General features: G+C 38.8%; 1 protein-coding gene across 6 annotated transcripts in view; it reads right to left on the reverse strand.

Moving 5' to 3' along the window:
- Positions 1-648: 648 nt before the first annotated feature.
- ythdc2 (YTH domain containing 2) overlaps positions 649-16,573 on the reverse strand; it is a 91,335-nt gene continuing 75,410 nt past the window's right edge. For 5 of the 6 annotated variants that reach the window (XM_078214650.1, XM_078214649.1, XM_078214648.1 and 2 more), the window contains exons 28-31: positions 11,505-11,708; positions 9,359-9,541; positions 6,357-6,461; positions 649-3,928 (exon numbers count right to left, since the gene is read on the reverse strand). In XM_078214650.1, coding sequence (XP_078070776.1) covers positions 3,923-3,928; positions 6,357-6,461; positions 9,359-9,541; positions 11,505-11,708 — 498 coding nt within the window. In that variant the 3' untranslated portion in view covers positions 649-3,922. The remainder of the gene's footprint in view (positions 3,929-6,356; positions 6,462-9,358; positions 9,542-11,504; positions 11,709-16,573) is intronic. The other variant, XM_078214651.1, reaches the window with a different exon arrangement.

Genomic DNA, 16,573 nt, shown 5'->3' on the forward strand with positions numbered 1-16,573 from the left:
GCCACTTATCATTAAACTTCATACTGCATTACACCCTTCAGGCTTGACTAACATTCACTGCCGTGGTTACTTGCTCTAGAGTTTTGCATGGTAGAGTGGCGGGCCACTTGGATCCGTGTTGTTTCAGGGATTAGCTGTGGACCTGGATAGCATCGCACAGTTGGCAACTCATCATGCCAATCATCTGTAAGCTCTGATAGTTCCCTGCTTTGTTCATCTATGCTGCACTGTGATATGTTCAAGCACTACATGTTTCCATTTATTACCTGCTGAAAGTTTGATCTGAGGTCTGGGAATGAGTTCAATAAGCAGTTATTTGGATGTGTGCAGGCTTCAGAGTCCCTCCAAGCCGTGCCTTCCCTTTGAAAATCACACAGTATTCAGGAAGCTTTGGGTGTCAGTGCCAATCTCTAGGAATGCAATTTTCAAACCACTCCCATCTCCACCAGCTACTGAAAGTCCAGTCCATCGTATTGCAGCTGGAGAGTAAGAGCAAAGGTTAAGCAGGGTGTAATGTAGGCAGAGGAGCTGTGAGCCAATACTGAGTCCCATTGTGGGTTGGGTGTAATTACAACTTGTCTGGATTATGTAGACCTATCCCATTATTAACCTAGATGATGAATAAATAATGATAACATTTACAGATGTAACAAATGAAGAAAGGTTTTATAGGAAGGGCTTACATACAGATGCATGAATATCAATATATCAAACAGATAACAGAAGCCAATATACATGTGAGAAATGCATAGATTTTTAGAAAAAATATGAAATTGCTTCTTAAGTATTTGAGGTTGGAGTTCATTGATTATAAATATAAATGGGAATGCAAATGATTCTGATTCAACCCATTTAAAAAGGAATCTAGTATTTTGGGAGAACTTATACAAAAAGTTCATTTCATTAGGTGGCGTAGTGGCAATGTCATTGCACTAGTAATTCTGAGCCCAGGCTAATATGCTGGGGCAGAGGTTTAAGTTTCACATGGCCACTAGTGAAATTCAAACTCACTGGCTGGAATCTTACCTCAAGATTGCGCTCAATGAATAAATCTGGAATTAAAAGTTAGCCGTCAGTAATGGTAACCATGAAATTATCGATTGTGGTAAAATCCCATCTGGGTTCAGTAATGTCCTTAAGGGAAGGAAATCTGCCATCCTTCCTTGGTCTGATCTTCATGTGGCTCCTGATACACAACGTGCTTGACTCTGAAATGGCCTCAAGTCACCCAATTCAAGAGCAATTGGGGATGGGCAACATATGATGGCCTTGACAGTAATACCCACATCTCGTGAAAAAACATTAAAACTTCAAGTGCTGTTTGCATTATGATGAAATTCTACCAATCAAAAATTTCAACAAAACAGACAACCACTGTACACTAATGTAGGAACAAATTAGTTTATTCTTTGAATTATATTCCTTCATTAAAAAAGTCACTGCCAAACTTCAAAAATAAAAACTTAACTGCACACTGCAAACGTACATTTTGAACTGAAAATAACATCCATTTATTTTTTACTATCCCCATTGTAAGTGTCAATTAGCTGAAGTTAAATGCATGCCATGCAGCTAAATCTTTGGGCATAAATCATTTATAATGTTTCGATCAGTAAGGTCAAATAGTAGTGGGAACTTTATCAGATTTTTTAAAAAAAAACTGTCATTTGATACAATGTGGTTTTTTGACCAACACTTCAAACAGATGGTTCAAGAATCACTGCATTTTTACAGAAATTACTTTGTAATTTTCACACACACACCAGGTGACAGACGACTATTAAAATGAAAGGATATTTTGAACAGAGTGGCAGCACCAGATTATCTGATTAAATGCAGTCCTAATATCAAGGTTGAAGCATGACTGAGCTTAAGTATGTTTTCCATTGCAGTCGAACTTTTATTTCCCCATTCCATCTATAACTGAACAGTGCTGGTGATGCATCAGTCTCCAGTTCATCAGATTAAGACTGTCTGATTTCATTTGGATTTATAAACCTTAATAACTATCACAAAGCGAGATGAGGGTGTTTTATTTGTATAAACCATATTGTTTACTCCTGCAATGATAAACTGGTAAGCTGCTTCTAAAGTTTCTGTTGACACCAAAACAAAATAATTAGCAGAACGTATGTGAACTAGGAGAGTAGATATTTGCTCCTTCCATGTGTGGATGCACATACCTCCATTCAGTAACTAATGAAATTGAGAAGTTGTTGTTGCATTTCTTGATGCAATGTTATATTCTACATGTCAATGGCGAGGCCACTGTTGCTGAATCCAACACAAGGATTAGTAAATCAAGCCATTGCATCACAGGCTGCCTTCGATGTTGCTTAGACTCAAGTTCTAGTATTAAGAGTCAAGTGTTTAATTTTTACATCCACAATTATGACTATACAAGTGAGGTACATCAAATAAAAACAGCACATTCTTTCTTGGAATGGTTGTTTACAATTAAACTCATGTAGACTTTGGTTCTTCATGAGAGCTTTGTTACGGCTTGAGCACTCTTACTGATTATAATGACATTTTAGATGGGATTGCAAAATTAATCCATTATAAGAAATGTTTTAATGAAAATGTTTGCGTTACAGAAATTTGTCACAAAGCAATTAAAGATTAATGTTGCTCTGTGAAAAACCATCTAATTCCTTTCCCACCAAAAATACATTGCATTGTGTGCAACATAATAAATAGATTACTGTAGTTTATATTTGAATTTTGAGTATATGCCTCAAAGTGCTGAGTAGTTCACAATCTACAACATGTAGATGCAAACTTAGAGGGTGAAAATGAGACTAATAACCATTAAACTAAATTGCATAATGACCAACAATAAACTTCAGACAACATAATGGATCAACACTACAGCCATTTTTACAGTTTCTTGTAAGTTTATCAAAGTTTTTGAGACTGAAGAGCAAGTTCCTTTCTGTGCAAAGCTTACATTTTCAAAGATTAAACTCAGTCTATTTAACAGCTATACAAGTTTCAATTTGGCCACCATTTTAACCAACAATGGTCTTATACTTTTGAACTAATAACTAAAAATTCTCACCCACTTATTACTGGCTCCTTGGGTCATAGTAAACCAGTGACACAAATGATGTACCATTTTGGCACAATTGTTTGAAAGTATTTTCTGTTTGTATATAACTTTAAATATTTTATTCACAGACAGAATCCTCCCCAGAGAGTTATGAACTGTGCATGCAATACAGTCAGATGAGACAATATTTATCTGATCAAACAATATTTTCCACCTGGTACAATTTTTACTGGAAAATCTAGTCACAATAAAGTGAATCCTCAACTGGGAAGGTGAAGATAAGTTGCAATATTGTAAAGGCAACATAACAGACAATTCAAACTTGTCAAAATATTCAATTAGATTTACGTAGTACAAACGTGTTTGTTTGTTTTTCTAAGTAGGTTGAGTAGCACTTCAAATAGATCAAAAGTAAAATTAAAATAAGCTTGATCTTCACATCATGGTTCTACTGGGTTTCTTTTTAAAGAATTTTAAGTATAATCGCAAGCTCTCTAAACACTTCTGGTAGAGGAAAGATTACTTACAAATGTAAGCTTAAGGCAGTCTAATGAAAAAGTACACCGTCTCTTTCACGTACTCACTTAAATCTAATGCTGTGGAAACTATTTGTTCACAATTCACAAACAGCAACATAACAGAGTTGAACAAGACAACTGCTTTTCTCATCAGTTCACAAACATTAAACGCATTCTCTTTCCATCACCCTCTCATATCAAGAATCAATCCGTTGTCAGTTTTTAAGTATAACTTGGTCCTAATGAAGATCATTACGTTTACAAAGTTGTTTAGGGAGTAAGCTGGTTCCGCACACCTGTGCATCTTTAACTTTTGCAAAACTTGTCAGAAAATAGTTTCCAGGGTTGAACTCTAGGACTGAAGGAAAAATACATTAGCAATCGCAGTTCACACTGACAAGGATAATCCAAATGCACTCTTAATCGTTATGAAACTGCAGGTCAGGGGCAAAAATTCAATCTCAAGAGAAATGCTATCTGGAGATGCTTCATTTTAAATTCAAGTTATAAAGTTCAATTATTTTTCAAATTTCATTAAAAAAAATTAAAATATGCAAACAGGATGTACAGGCATAGCATTACAAAATCTTGAACCGCTTCTAACATCCCGTTTCTTAAAATAAAAAGGGCAAACTACAGCGCTTCAAAAGGAAAGAACAATTATGACTAGGATTCAATTGTGAACCATGCAAGATTATATAATACACAGATTTTAATGAAATATAGTGAGGGCTTCAATTCACATGTCAGTTGAGGTTAATAGGTATTGGAAGTGGGTATAGGACTGGGTTGTAGGATGAGATCCACAAAAGAATTTACACAAACAATAGTAGCATGTTCAGATCAGTTAAGCACTCAAAGCCCAGACATACAATCCTGAGAGTTTATAGTTGATATTTGCTGTTGGAGATAATGATTGTTAGAAATCTTGCCTTATTAGATAAATGCTAAACCAGAAGAGCCATGGTATGTTAGTATTAGCAAAGTTGCAATAAAAGTAACGTAACAAAATCCTGAATTTAAACTTTACATATGTCCAATGAGATTATATGAAACAAACCTATGGGGCCCACAAGATAAACTGCTTGAAGAATTGTGGTAACAAAGCTGGGAAGAAATTTTTTTTTTTTTCAGTATTTCTAGCCCCCACTTTCACTCAGGTGCACATTCTTCACAAGACAATTAAGGATAAGGAAAGCATTTGCTCCATCTTAAAGCATTCTGAAAGACTCAAGTTATATCCACTGTTGCACTCAACTGCTTCAATTCCATTTTTCACTTTTACCACTCCATCAATGTGTCAACTATTCTTCTGCAAATACTAATTTCCTGATATCAGTCTCAAATTTACATTTTACTAATTAGAATCCATGTAACCTATATCCTACTCATTTTAAATAATATTTATCTTTTCCATTCCTTTGGCTATCATGTGTGCCTCTAAGGACTTTTCAAAAGTTGAAAGTTTCTGAAGTCTTTCCTAATAAATCAGAACTTTGACGCAAGACTTTTGGCTTTTCTCTGCACTGCCTGCAACGCTTAAATATTCCTTGCATCTTCTGAGCACAAAAATCAAGATGCATGTCGCCTTGAAAATTGGTGCTACCAGCGATTACAGCAAACCTAATGTTGATTTCATAAGGCATCCACAGAGTGGACTTACTCACCTAGGACATTGGATAATTTGGAGTGGGCGCATAATATCTTTCAACAAGGGATACCAAGGCCAACTCTACCATTGCCCTGGCTGAGATCAGCTAACCGCATACAGACCTTCTTTTTTGCCTGGTTTAATGCTGCAGCACAGTGCATTTTTTTTCAGTAATACGCTATGATGGTGAAGCCTTAAATAGGTTCTTCAGTTCATATATTTACAAATAAAACATGTGAATACTATCTAAATCCAGTCACTTTGACCCAGAACCTATTGTAATCGATAAAGCAGCTTGTCAAAAAATACAATAAATATCTGTAATTAACTTAACCCATACCCAAAAATTCTCAATGAAATAAGTGAGAAAATTGGTAAAACTAGGATTAATGTTTTATAAGCTCCATAAATACAGTATTTACACTTAAACAGAATACTGTATTAGTATCTGAAGACAGGAAAATAATGGCAAGATTTTGCACAGTAATGGCGGCAAAACTGTCAGTGCTCATCATCGGTACTGCTTTGAACCAGTCAGCATTCTAGAATCTGCATATATGCAAAAATTCAGAAGTTTCTGTCAGTAATTCTACACTTCTGCAGAGGGGGTGCTGTAGAGGATCACCCAGAATGCAATTAATTAGAAATCAGTGAACTGATAAGAACTTGTCTCATGCTTAGTCTCACTCTAAAATTATTTCAACTGTTGCTGATTTCGTATCAGCACGTAGAAATCGTGTTGTTACCTCAGATAAAATGTGAGCTGTATTAGAAAATGTCAGTACAATTTTGTTCTCTATGTTGTATTTCAAAAAGGAAATTTACAATTAGGAATGGAAAGAAAGTGTGCATTTCAAGGGAAATAACGGATATATCACCACTAACGGTGTTTCTATTCTTTCACAAATGAATTGTAGAGGTTTTTATATAAGAAATAGTTGAAGCAGATTGTGGATGCAATATACTATTTTTGACAAATTTTAATAGTTGTAGAACACATCGTATGTTTAAAAGATAGTTTAAATTGTGCAAAGTGCTTCGTCAGAATGAGAAATCCATGTCAGTTATTGATCAAAAATTATTTTCTTGTTCTACTGGAATCGATAATAAATCTTATGACAATCAACAACAATACCTCCCCAAATATGCCAAGTCTGCTATCAGTCTGCGGCAGCTTCCCTCCTACTGGAATTCGCTCCCAAAGTTGCAACAACTGTTCCCCAACCTGTGGTTCCAGTTCCTGTGCATATACACAAAGCAAAAGCATTTTTTTAAAAATATTTTCAATCTTATGCAGTTATCGTAAGCAACAAATAAACTATTTTTTAAAAAGTAGTATAGGAAAAATATAAAGAACAGCACCAACACCACCATCCTGAAACTTGTCAACAGTGACCTGAGTTAGACTGGACCTGATCGCAGTAAAGTTGGGCGTCGGGCCTTTAACACGATCTGCACCCGAATCCGAGCAGATCGCGCCTTTACTGACACCCGAATTGGGCGCGGGTCCGGCCCACGCCCGAATCGGGCGGCCCGACGATTTAAATGCATTTAAATCGACTTATTGAACCGCGCGCCCAACTCTACCGCCAAATCCCACTTTACCGTCTTCTGGCCCGATCCACGTCCGCGCTGTTACCGACCTGCAAAATAAAAGTCTGAAGTCGCTGCTGCAGCCTCCTAAGAGCGGGGTCAGAGACTGCAACGGCTCCCTGACCCAGGTCATCCTCTGGTTGGGGCTGGGAGGAGGAGAGGGGGGGGGGCCTTTTATCCTCTGGTCGGGGCGGGGGGGGGGGGGGGGGGGGTGACGTCTCATCCTCTGGTCGGGGGGGGGGAGGAGGGAGGGGGTGACACGTATCATCCCGGTGGGGGGGGGTCTGCTACCAGTCTGCGGCCGATGCCTCCTGCCAGAGTGGACGTGCGGCCATGCCATCCCACGAAACCTTCAGCGATTCCTCGCTAAGATGAAGAAGCAGAACCGGCCGATTCCACGGTGTAAAGGGATACACCATCACTGGTACACTACCAGCCACATTCTTCTAAGCTCTAGTGAATATAAAATCCTAACCGACTCAATCTCTCCTCATACGTCAGTCCCGCCATCCCAGGAATCAGTCTAGTAAACCTTCACTGTACTCCAAGGAGAGCAAAATCGCATACTATATTCCAGCTGTGGTTTGACCAAGGTCCTGTATAACTGCAGCAAGACATCCCTGCTCCTGTACTCTAATCCTCTCACTATGAAGGGCAACATACCATTTGTCTTCTTTGCCGCCTGCTGTACCTGCATGCTTACTTTCAGTTACTGATCTATAAGGATACCCAGGTTTCACTGAGCATTTCCCTCTCCCAATCTATAGTCATTCAGGTAATAAACTGCCTTTTTGTTTTTGCTACCAAAGCAGATAGCCTCACATTTATCCACATTATACTGCATCTGCCATGTGCACTCACTTAACTTGTCCAAATCACAGAGAAGCATCCCTGCATCCTCCTCACAGCTCACCCTCCTACCCCGCCTTTTGTCATCTACAAATTTGGAGATATTCTATTTAATTCCCTCATCTAAATCATTAATATATATTTTGAATAGCTGGGGTTCAGCACTGATCCTCACAATACTCCACTAGTCACCACTGCCTGCCACTTGGAAAAAGACCTGTTTATTCCTACTCCGTTTCTTGTCTGCCAACCAGTTTTCTATTCATCTCAAGATAATACCCCAATCCCATGCACTTTAATTTTATACAATAATGTGGGATTTTGTCTAAAACCTTCTGAAAGTCAAAATAAACCACATACACTGGTTTCCCCTCAACTCTACTAGTTGTATCCTCGAAGAATTGTAGGTTTGTCAAGCACGATTGCTCCTTCATAAGTCCATGCTGACTCTGTCTGATCCTGCCAATGTTTTACAGTGCTCTGCTATTAAATCCTTTATAATAAACTCTAGAATTTTCCCTACTACCAACCTCAGGCTAACTTGTCTATAATTCCCTTTTTTCTCTCTACCTCCCTTTTTAAATAATGGGGTTTCAATCCCATCTGTAGGAACTGTTCCAGAGTCTATAGTATCTTGGAAAATGGTCACCAATGCATCCACTATTTCTAGGACCACTTCCTGAAGCACTCTAGGAGAGTGAAGAGGCTTGTCTCTAGATGGTTTTGAACCACCAACTTTCCGGTTAACAGCCAAACACACTGACCAATTACTCCACAGGGACGGATGCAACATTCCGTACCAGTGTTTTGAATCTGTCAGATCTAACATCTAACAGACTACACGGGGCGAATTTCCTACCCAACAGGATGCTACCACGAGTCCAAAAAGACTTTGTGCCTACTACACAATTGAGTAACCTCAGTACGATGCCAGCTACGGAGATCGTATGTCCTAACGATTGGCCGATCAAATCAAACAGCATATTCCTTTGGCTGTTCATAATAGAGGCAGAGTACAAACCATATTCAACCAGCTCACGCTTGCAAAACATCTACTGTTTGATGTGATTCTGAAGTTGGGCAGCGCCTGAGTGCGTTAATAGCTACACTAACTGAATTAAGATGATCAGTTGAGCTCATAACGTGGTTCACTTAAACTCACGAGAAGCAACGTACATTCACACACGGGGATAAATTCGCCGCAAACAAAAGGATTATGTTTAATCCTGTCTCTTTCTTGAATTACCCAGGAGCTTGGGGAGCCTATATTTCCCTGTTGCTTTCTCCAATGGCAATGCCTCAGCCAGAGCCAATAATTAACATCTTCGCTTAGAATATTGAGATTATTTGGAAATTGGCATTTGTACATTTGTCCTGATGAGTACAAGATGAAAGGTTTTGGTAACATGTCTCCCTTTTCAGTAATATTCAAGTTCTGTACTACCAAGCACCTGCTTACAGGTGATCTAACTTGTTTGTTGGTTAATTTAAGTACGTAGCATCTAGATAGTCAGCTTCCACATGTGTAATTACATATTTAAAAAATATTTTTAATCCTTTAAATTAAGGTTAGTGACAAGATTAGTTAGCACGAAGTTTTGCCAATAGTATTCAAAAGAACTTGACTGTTTTGACCAAGTCACCTGCTGGTGAGAAAGCACATTATTGTGCAAATACTGAATGTTAAAATCATACCTGTCCATCTCTGCTTATCTGCACTTTTTTATTATCATTCCATGGGTTCAACAGATGATGGGCATATTGGAAAGGGAGGCTTTCCTTTCTAATCCATTCCACTCGGAAGACTCCTCCTAGCCCAGCAGAACCCCACTCCTGGCTTCTCTCCCGCCCTATCTCGGAGATCATTCTGGCAAAGCCCTAAAGAAAACAGTAATTTTTAAATACATACAAATCATTTTAAATTTACAAATGATTCCAGTTTAGTTGATCTGTTTCATTCATTAGTTAGCAATTGAGTGATGCTTAGGACGTTTCAGTTGCCTAACTTTTGCTCGCTCCTCACGGAGTAAGCACATGGGCTACATTCAGTGAATAACTAATGCCACTTCTTACCTTTGATGGCTTCAGTCTTAGTTATTCTCCATGATTTCACTATCTCCTATGATCTCAGAATGTACTCCCAGATCTTGGCCATTGCTAAAGCTATCTCCAAAGGACTTAATTCCCAGTCAAGTAACGTTCAGCCTCAAAAGTTCAATTTTCTATAATGCCCAAATGCAAGACTTGAATACTGCTTCCATATCTGGGCAACCTTTATTTAAACATCAGTAACATATTTCTGACAGGAAAATGGTTATTTGATAGACTATCTAGCCTGCAGCTACTTTCCACTCTGCAATGCATCTTTACTCATGCGAATATAATGGTTGTTTTGTAACCTTTCCTCTAATTTCTCCAAAATTTCAAATACTGTCCTGTATTAGGAAACCAAAGATAGTTTTAAGAGAGCTATATTTGTATGGATAAACATTAGAAATAAGTAATAGTTTTAGCTGGATTCAATGTACTGTTTCTGCACTAGAAGGACCTATTGTTAGGTTCATGCTGGATAAAAGATGTTTGTGTGTGTATTGAGGGGGGATGGGGGGAGGGTGTGGGTGTTAAGTTCCAATTGTGATAGAGTGTGATACAGCATAAAAAATACATATAGTTGCTTAGCAACTGAAGGCCCTGGTAAGACAAAAAGCATTCCTTTGTTCTTTAGTTTTAGCTGAAACAGTTGGTGGCAGACAGCTAGAGAGAGAACATCTCTCTATTTTACTTTTGTAAATCCATGCTGACTATCCAATTCTACCACTGTTTACCAAGTACTCTGCTATAAAACCTTTGATAATTTTCCCTACTACCAATGTTAGACGATTGTTCTATAATTCCCTGTTTACTCTCCAGCTCCCTTTTTAAATAGTGGGGTTACATTAGCTATCATCCAATCCAGAGGAACTGCTCCAATGTCTGAAGAATCTTGGAAGATGACCACCAATGCATCCACTATTTCTACGGCTACTCAAGTTCTCTACAATGGGGATTTATCGGCCTTCAATCTCATCAATTTCGTCAACATCATCTCTCTACTAATTCTGGTTTCTTTCAGTTCCTCCGTCTCCCTAAACCTTGTGTTCCCCAACATTTTTGTTATGTTATTCGTGTCCTCCTTTGTGAAGACAGAACCATAGTATGTGTTTAGTTGGTCAACCATTTCATTGTCCCCCATTATAAACTCCCTTTTCTGACTGTAAGGGATCTACATTCGTCTTCGCCGATCCTTTTCTCTTCACATACCTACAGAAACTTTTACAGTCAGTTTTTATGTTCACTGCAAGCTTACTCTCATACTCTATTTTCCTTTTCTTAATCAATCCCTTGGTCCCCCTTTGCGGAATTCTAAACTGCTCCAAATCCTCAGGTCTGTTGCTTTTACTGCAAATTTGTATTCCTCTTCCTTGGATCTAATACTCTCTCTAATTTCCTTTGTACGCCATAGTTTGGCCACGTTACTTATGTGTCACAATTATGACATGACAAATTATTGCACAAAATGGTATTTTTACAGATACTATGAAATGTTGTTTCTCAGAAGCTGAAGAAATAAATCACAATCTATTGAAAATTCAACCCACGAAACAATGAATGGGACACAGATAACGCAATTTGCTTATTTGTTAAATCAAACATCTAACGAGAAGCTACTTTAGAAATTAAGTTTTAAAAAATAATTTTTTAAAGATATTACAGATAATTCGTAACATACATTCACTAATAATCTAATTGAAGAGAATAAATACACAGCTGTTAATAACTTCTACACAATATATTTTTTCACCTGGAAGTGTCCTGATCCTTGCACAGAAAACACTAGATACACAATGCTGCTTTCCCAAAATGCACGGTTTAGTTTTCGTTCATTGCTAGGTGTAGTGGACCAGATTCCCTTTTGCTGAGAAATCTCAAGATTACGAAGGTTGCTGCTCTTCAAAATGAAAAAGCGAACTGGTACATTCGGCCTCGGTGATGGAGATTTAGAGCCCTAAAGACAAAGTATATGATTCTGTTATGTTTTAATCCTTTACCGGATTGTTCGAACGTGGCATAGGATATGACCTGGATCATATTTCAGAACTTTCCCTCAATATTGCCAATGTGCTACAACTAACAGCGTGGCGGACATGAGAAAAAATTCCTTCACCATAGGCAATTTTGATTCCAAGACTCAAAAGTTTTATTCTAGTTGCCAGTCAGTACTCAACTACTTTAACTGCAAAGCCCTCTGAAACCAAACTGCAACATTAGTAGTACATTGATATACCATTAAACTGAGAATCTTATTCTCAGAGTAGAATATGCTAGGAATAGCACTCCTAGAAAACACTTTAAAATCAAGTCTCATGGCATGCATTAATTTACTATCATGAAATCTTAAATTTAAAAAAAAGATGCATAACTTATATTTACATAGCATGTTTAATGTTATTAAATGTCCAAAGACACTTCACAGGAGCATTAGAAAATAAAATATGACACCAAGTCAAATGGGAGATTTAAGGCCAGATGACCAAAACCTTGATTATAGTGGTAGCTTTTAAGGAGTATCTTAAAAAGAGGAAAGCAAGGTGGAGAGATGCAGAGAGGATATTATAGAGGTTGGGGCCTAGGCAAACTGAAGGCATAGGCATCAATGGTAGAGCAATTAAAATTGGGAATATACAAGAGGCCAGAATTAGATGAACACATCTCAGAGGTTTGTTGGGCTGGAAGATTAAAGAGATAATAAGGGGCAAGTCAATGGAGGAATTTGAAAATACGAATGAGAACTTTAAAACAAAAACGTTGTTTGACTTGGAGCCAATGTAGGCGACAGAGGAACTGGATTTGTTGCGAGTTAAGACACAGACAGCAGAGCTTTGGATGACCGCAAGTTTACAGAGGGTAGCATGTAGGAGACCTGACAGGAGTGTGTTGGAATAGTTGAGGTGATGATGGGATTAATGAAGGTTTCATAAGCAGCTGAGCTTAGACAGTGCATCAAGCATATTACAGGGGTGTTAACAGGCACTCTTAGTGATGACACAAAAATAAGGTCAAAAGCTCAACTCTGGGTAAAATGTGACACCAAGGATGCAAACAGACTGGCTTAATTTCAGATTGTTGACAGGAGTCAGTACTTAAGGAATAGAGTATGAAGCAGGGACTAAAAACAATTTCAGTCTTTCCGATGTTTAATTGGAAAAAAATTCTGTTCATCCAGCACTGCATTTCAAATAAACAGTGAGATAATTTAGCAACAGCACAGGTGATGAGAGTGGGGTGAGTTAGAGCTGGGTGTCATTGGCATACATGTGAAATCTAATCTGTGCCTTCAGATGATGATGTTAAGAAGCAGCAAGTAGATGGGAAATAAGGGAGGGGGGGGGGGTGCAAAGGATAGATCTTTGGCAGACACCAGAGATAACAGTGAGAGAGCAGGTAGAGAAGCCATTGCACATTATTCTCTGGCTACAATTAGATAGCTAAGAATGGTAAGTAAGAGCAGCCCCACCCAGCTAATTGAAAGTGGAAAGGCGTTGGAGGAGGATGGTGTAGTCAACTGTGCCAAAGGCTGCAGACATTTTGAGAAGAATGAGGGGGGAAAGTTTACCTTTGACACACAGGATGCCATTTTTGACTTTCTTGAAAGCATTTTAGTACTGTGGTTGGGGCCTGATTAGCGGGATTCAAATATGGATATCTGGGAAAGATGGGAATGATTTAGGAGGTGACAAGTTCAAGGACTGAAGAGGAAAGAGAGGCTGGTGATGGGACAGTAGTTTGTAAGGACAGTGAAGCCAAGGGTTATTTTTGTGGACAGGGATAATAAGAGCAGATTAAAAGAGAGGAACAACACCTGAAGGGAGAATATCTCATATGCCTAAGTGGCAGGACTATATGATATAACCTCCATAATAAACACATCTATCCTGTTCCTTGGTGATTTGACAGCAGGTTCAAATTGAGATGGATCCTGATGGTTTTTCATCATTCCCCACATGGCTAGCTAAGATCGAAGACTCCATGGGTGTCACAAATGTTAAGGTTATTACTGGGAATCAAGTTCGAGCGTACTATTTAGGAATCAGACTCTTCAACAAAGTGAGAAACGTTTTTTGAGAAACTTGGATGGGTGGTCTTTAATTAATGAAATGATATATCAACATCAAGATGTTGTTCTGTTTGTGGAATCTATAAAACAAAAATTGATTGCTATTTTTTATACAATTCCTATAACAATTGAGGAGAGTTACTTATCTTATCCATAGGCAGCAGGTCAGTCAGAAACTCATGGGGAACCTGCAATTGAGGATTTTGCCACATGCTGTGGAGTTAAAACTCCGTACCATGTGCATGATGTCACTGATCGATTCTTTACCTTGAGTCAGCTTGACTGACAAGCCAGATTCCAAACAAGTGGGGGAGCCAGTCTGTGAAGGTGCAGGAGTCAGTAAGTCCAAGCTGAAGGGTGAGGAGAGAGGATGGAAAGGTTGATTGGAAAGGTGGCCTGGGGTGGGGGGGCTGCTGATCCTGGAGATTGGGGCAAGAGATCAGTTTCATTGTGGGTTGGTGTCATATTCCATAAGGGCAGTTGGTACAGGATGCAATTGGAGCCTATCCTTACACATTTTTATAAGCATTTATTAGCAGTTACAGATTACAATCAAGCACCACCTAACTCAAAGCTTAAATCAGTATTTATTTATAGGGGCACAAGTGAATCCTCAGTTAACGCTTACTGCTTGCCTACAGTTAAACACAATTAATATACAATTAACAGGGAAGGAGAACAAGACTTAGTGACGACGGAACTGGAAGCTGCTGGAAATGGGAGAGTACCCATTTCAGAAGCTACACAGGCAGGCATCTGGATAGAGGAGGCAGATGTAAAGGCACTCACCTCCTGAATTCACCATGTCAAGGGTGTGGAGAGAGTGCTGGAGTATGAGATTGAGATAGAGGGTCAGCCATGGTCATGTTGAATGGCAGAGCAGGCTCAACAGGCCGAAGGGTCTATTCCTGCTCCAATTCTATGTTTCCAAGTCCTGGCCTTGTTGAATCTGCCAGTCGATAGCAGTGAAATTTTAAAAGTAGAATTTACTGAGGCATGCATTCTTATAAAGCAGCAACCGGCCTTCTTTGAACAGCTTGGTCCAGGCTAAAGCCAGAACTAGGCAGGTTGGAGGGGGGTATGGGTCAGAAAGATTTTTCAGACTTTAACCTCCCCACCAATCCCTTGCATCTAACGAACTCAAATCTGCCCTTTAAGGTTTTAATTCCCCCAGTATTGCAAAAACACTTCAGTCACTGAGATCTGGTTTCAGATGTCCTAAGGGCATGAACCATATAAATCAACTCTGTTCTCATCTGAAAATGCCACTGGCCAAAAAAAGTTGTATTTTCTCATTTTTAATGTAAAATTCACTTGTTTTAGTGAAAGTCATAGCTCTGCATGTATGGCAACAAATGCAGATTAGGTACATACATTTCAGATTCATATCTGCAAAGAAAAGTGCTATAGTTACCCCTTCAAAACTTCAGAATAAATACAAATAATTTCTTATCAACTATCATGTGTTTCATACAACAAATTTAGGCATCTATTGTTCCTATTAAGAGTTAAAATGAAGTGATATCCTGACAAAAGTCAGGAAGATTTTCAAGGGTTATAAATTAAGTAATTGTTTTTTTAGGATGAATGTTGAGACAAAGCAAGGGCACAGATTTATGACATTCATAATAATAATTAAAGGGGAGGACTATAAAACAAATACATTTATTTAGGAGAAGGGAATCTTAAAAATAAATCATTTGAAAGAGATAAATGTCAAATAGAGTCATAGAGGTTTACAGCATGGAAACAGACCCTTTGGCCCAACTTGTCCATGCCGCCCTTTTGTTTTAAAAACCCCAAAGCTAATCCCAATTGCCCGCATTCGGCCCATATCCCTCTATACCCATCGTACCCATGTAACTATCTAAATGCTTTTTAAAAGATAAAATTGTACCCACCTCTACTACTACCTCTGGCAACTTGTTCCAGACACTCACCACCCTCTGTGTGAAAAAATTGCCCTTCTGGGCACTTTTGTATCTCTCCCCTCTCACCTTAAACCTATGCCCTCTAGTTTTAGACTCCCCTACCTTTGGGAAAAGATGTTGACTATCTACCTTGTCTATGGCCCTCATTATTTTATAGACCTCTATAAGATCACCCCTCAGTCTTCTACGCTCCAGAGAAAAAAGTCCCAGTCTATTTAGCCTCTCCTTATAACTCAATCCATCAAGTCCCGGTAGCATCCTAGTCAATCTTTTCTGCACTCTTTCTAGTTTAATAAGATGCTTTCTATAATAGGGTGACCAGAACTGCACTCAGTATTCCAAGTGTGGCCTTACCAATGTCTTGTACAACTTCAACAAGACGTCCCAACTCCTGTATTCAATGTTCTGACCGATGAAACCAAGTATGCCCAATGCCTTCTTCACCACTCTGTCCACCTGTGACTCCACTTTCAAGGAGCTATGAACATGTACCCCTCGATCTCTTTGTTCTGTACCTCTCCCCAGCGCCCTACCATTAACTGAGTAAGTCCTGCCCTGGTTCAATCTACCAAAATGCATCACCTCGCATTTGTCTAAATTAAACTCCATCTGCCATTCGTCAGCCCACTGGCCCAATTGATCAAGATCCCGTTGCAATTGGAGATAACTTTCTTCACTGTCCACTATGCCACCAATCTTGGTGTCATCTTCAAACTTACTAACCATGCCCCCTATATTTTCATCCAAATCATTAATATAAATGACAAATAACAGTGGGCCCAGCACTGATCCCTGAGGCACACCGCTGGTCACAAAATCTTAACA

Source organism: Mustelus asterias, chromosome 6, assembly GCF_964213995.1.
Source record: "Mustelus asterias chromosome 6, sMusAst1.hap1.1, whole genome shotgun sequence".
NCBI classification, from domain to species: Eukaryota; Metazoa; Chordata; class Chondrichthyes; order Carcharhiniformes; family Triakidae; genus Mustelus; species Mustelus asterias.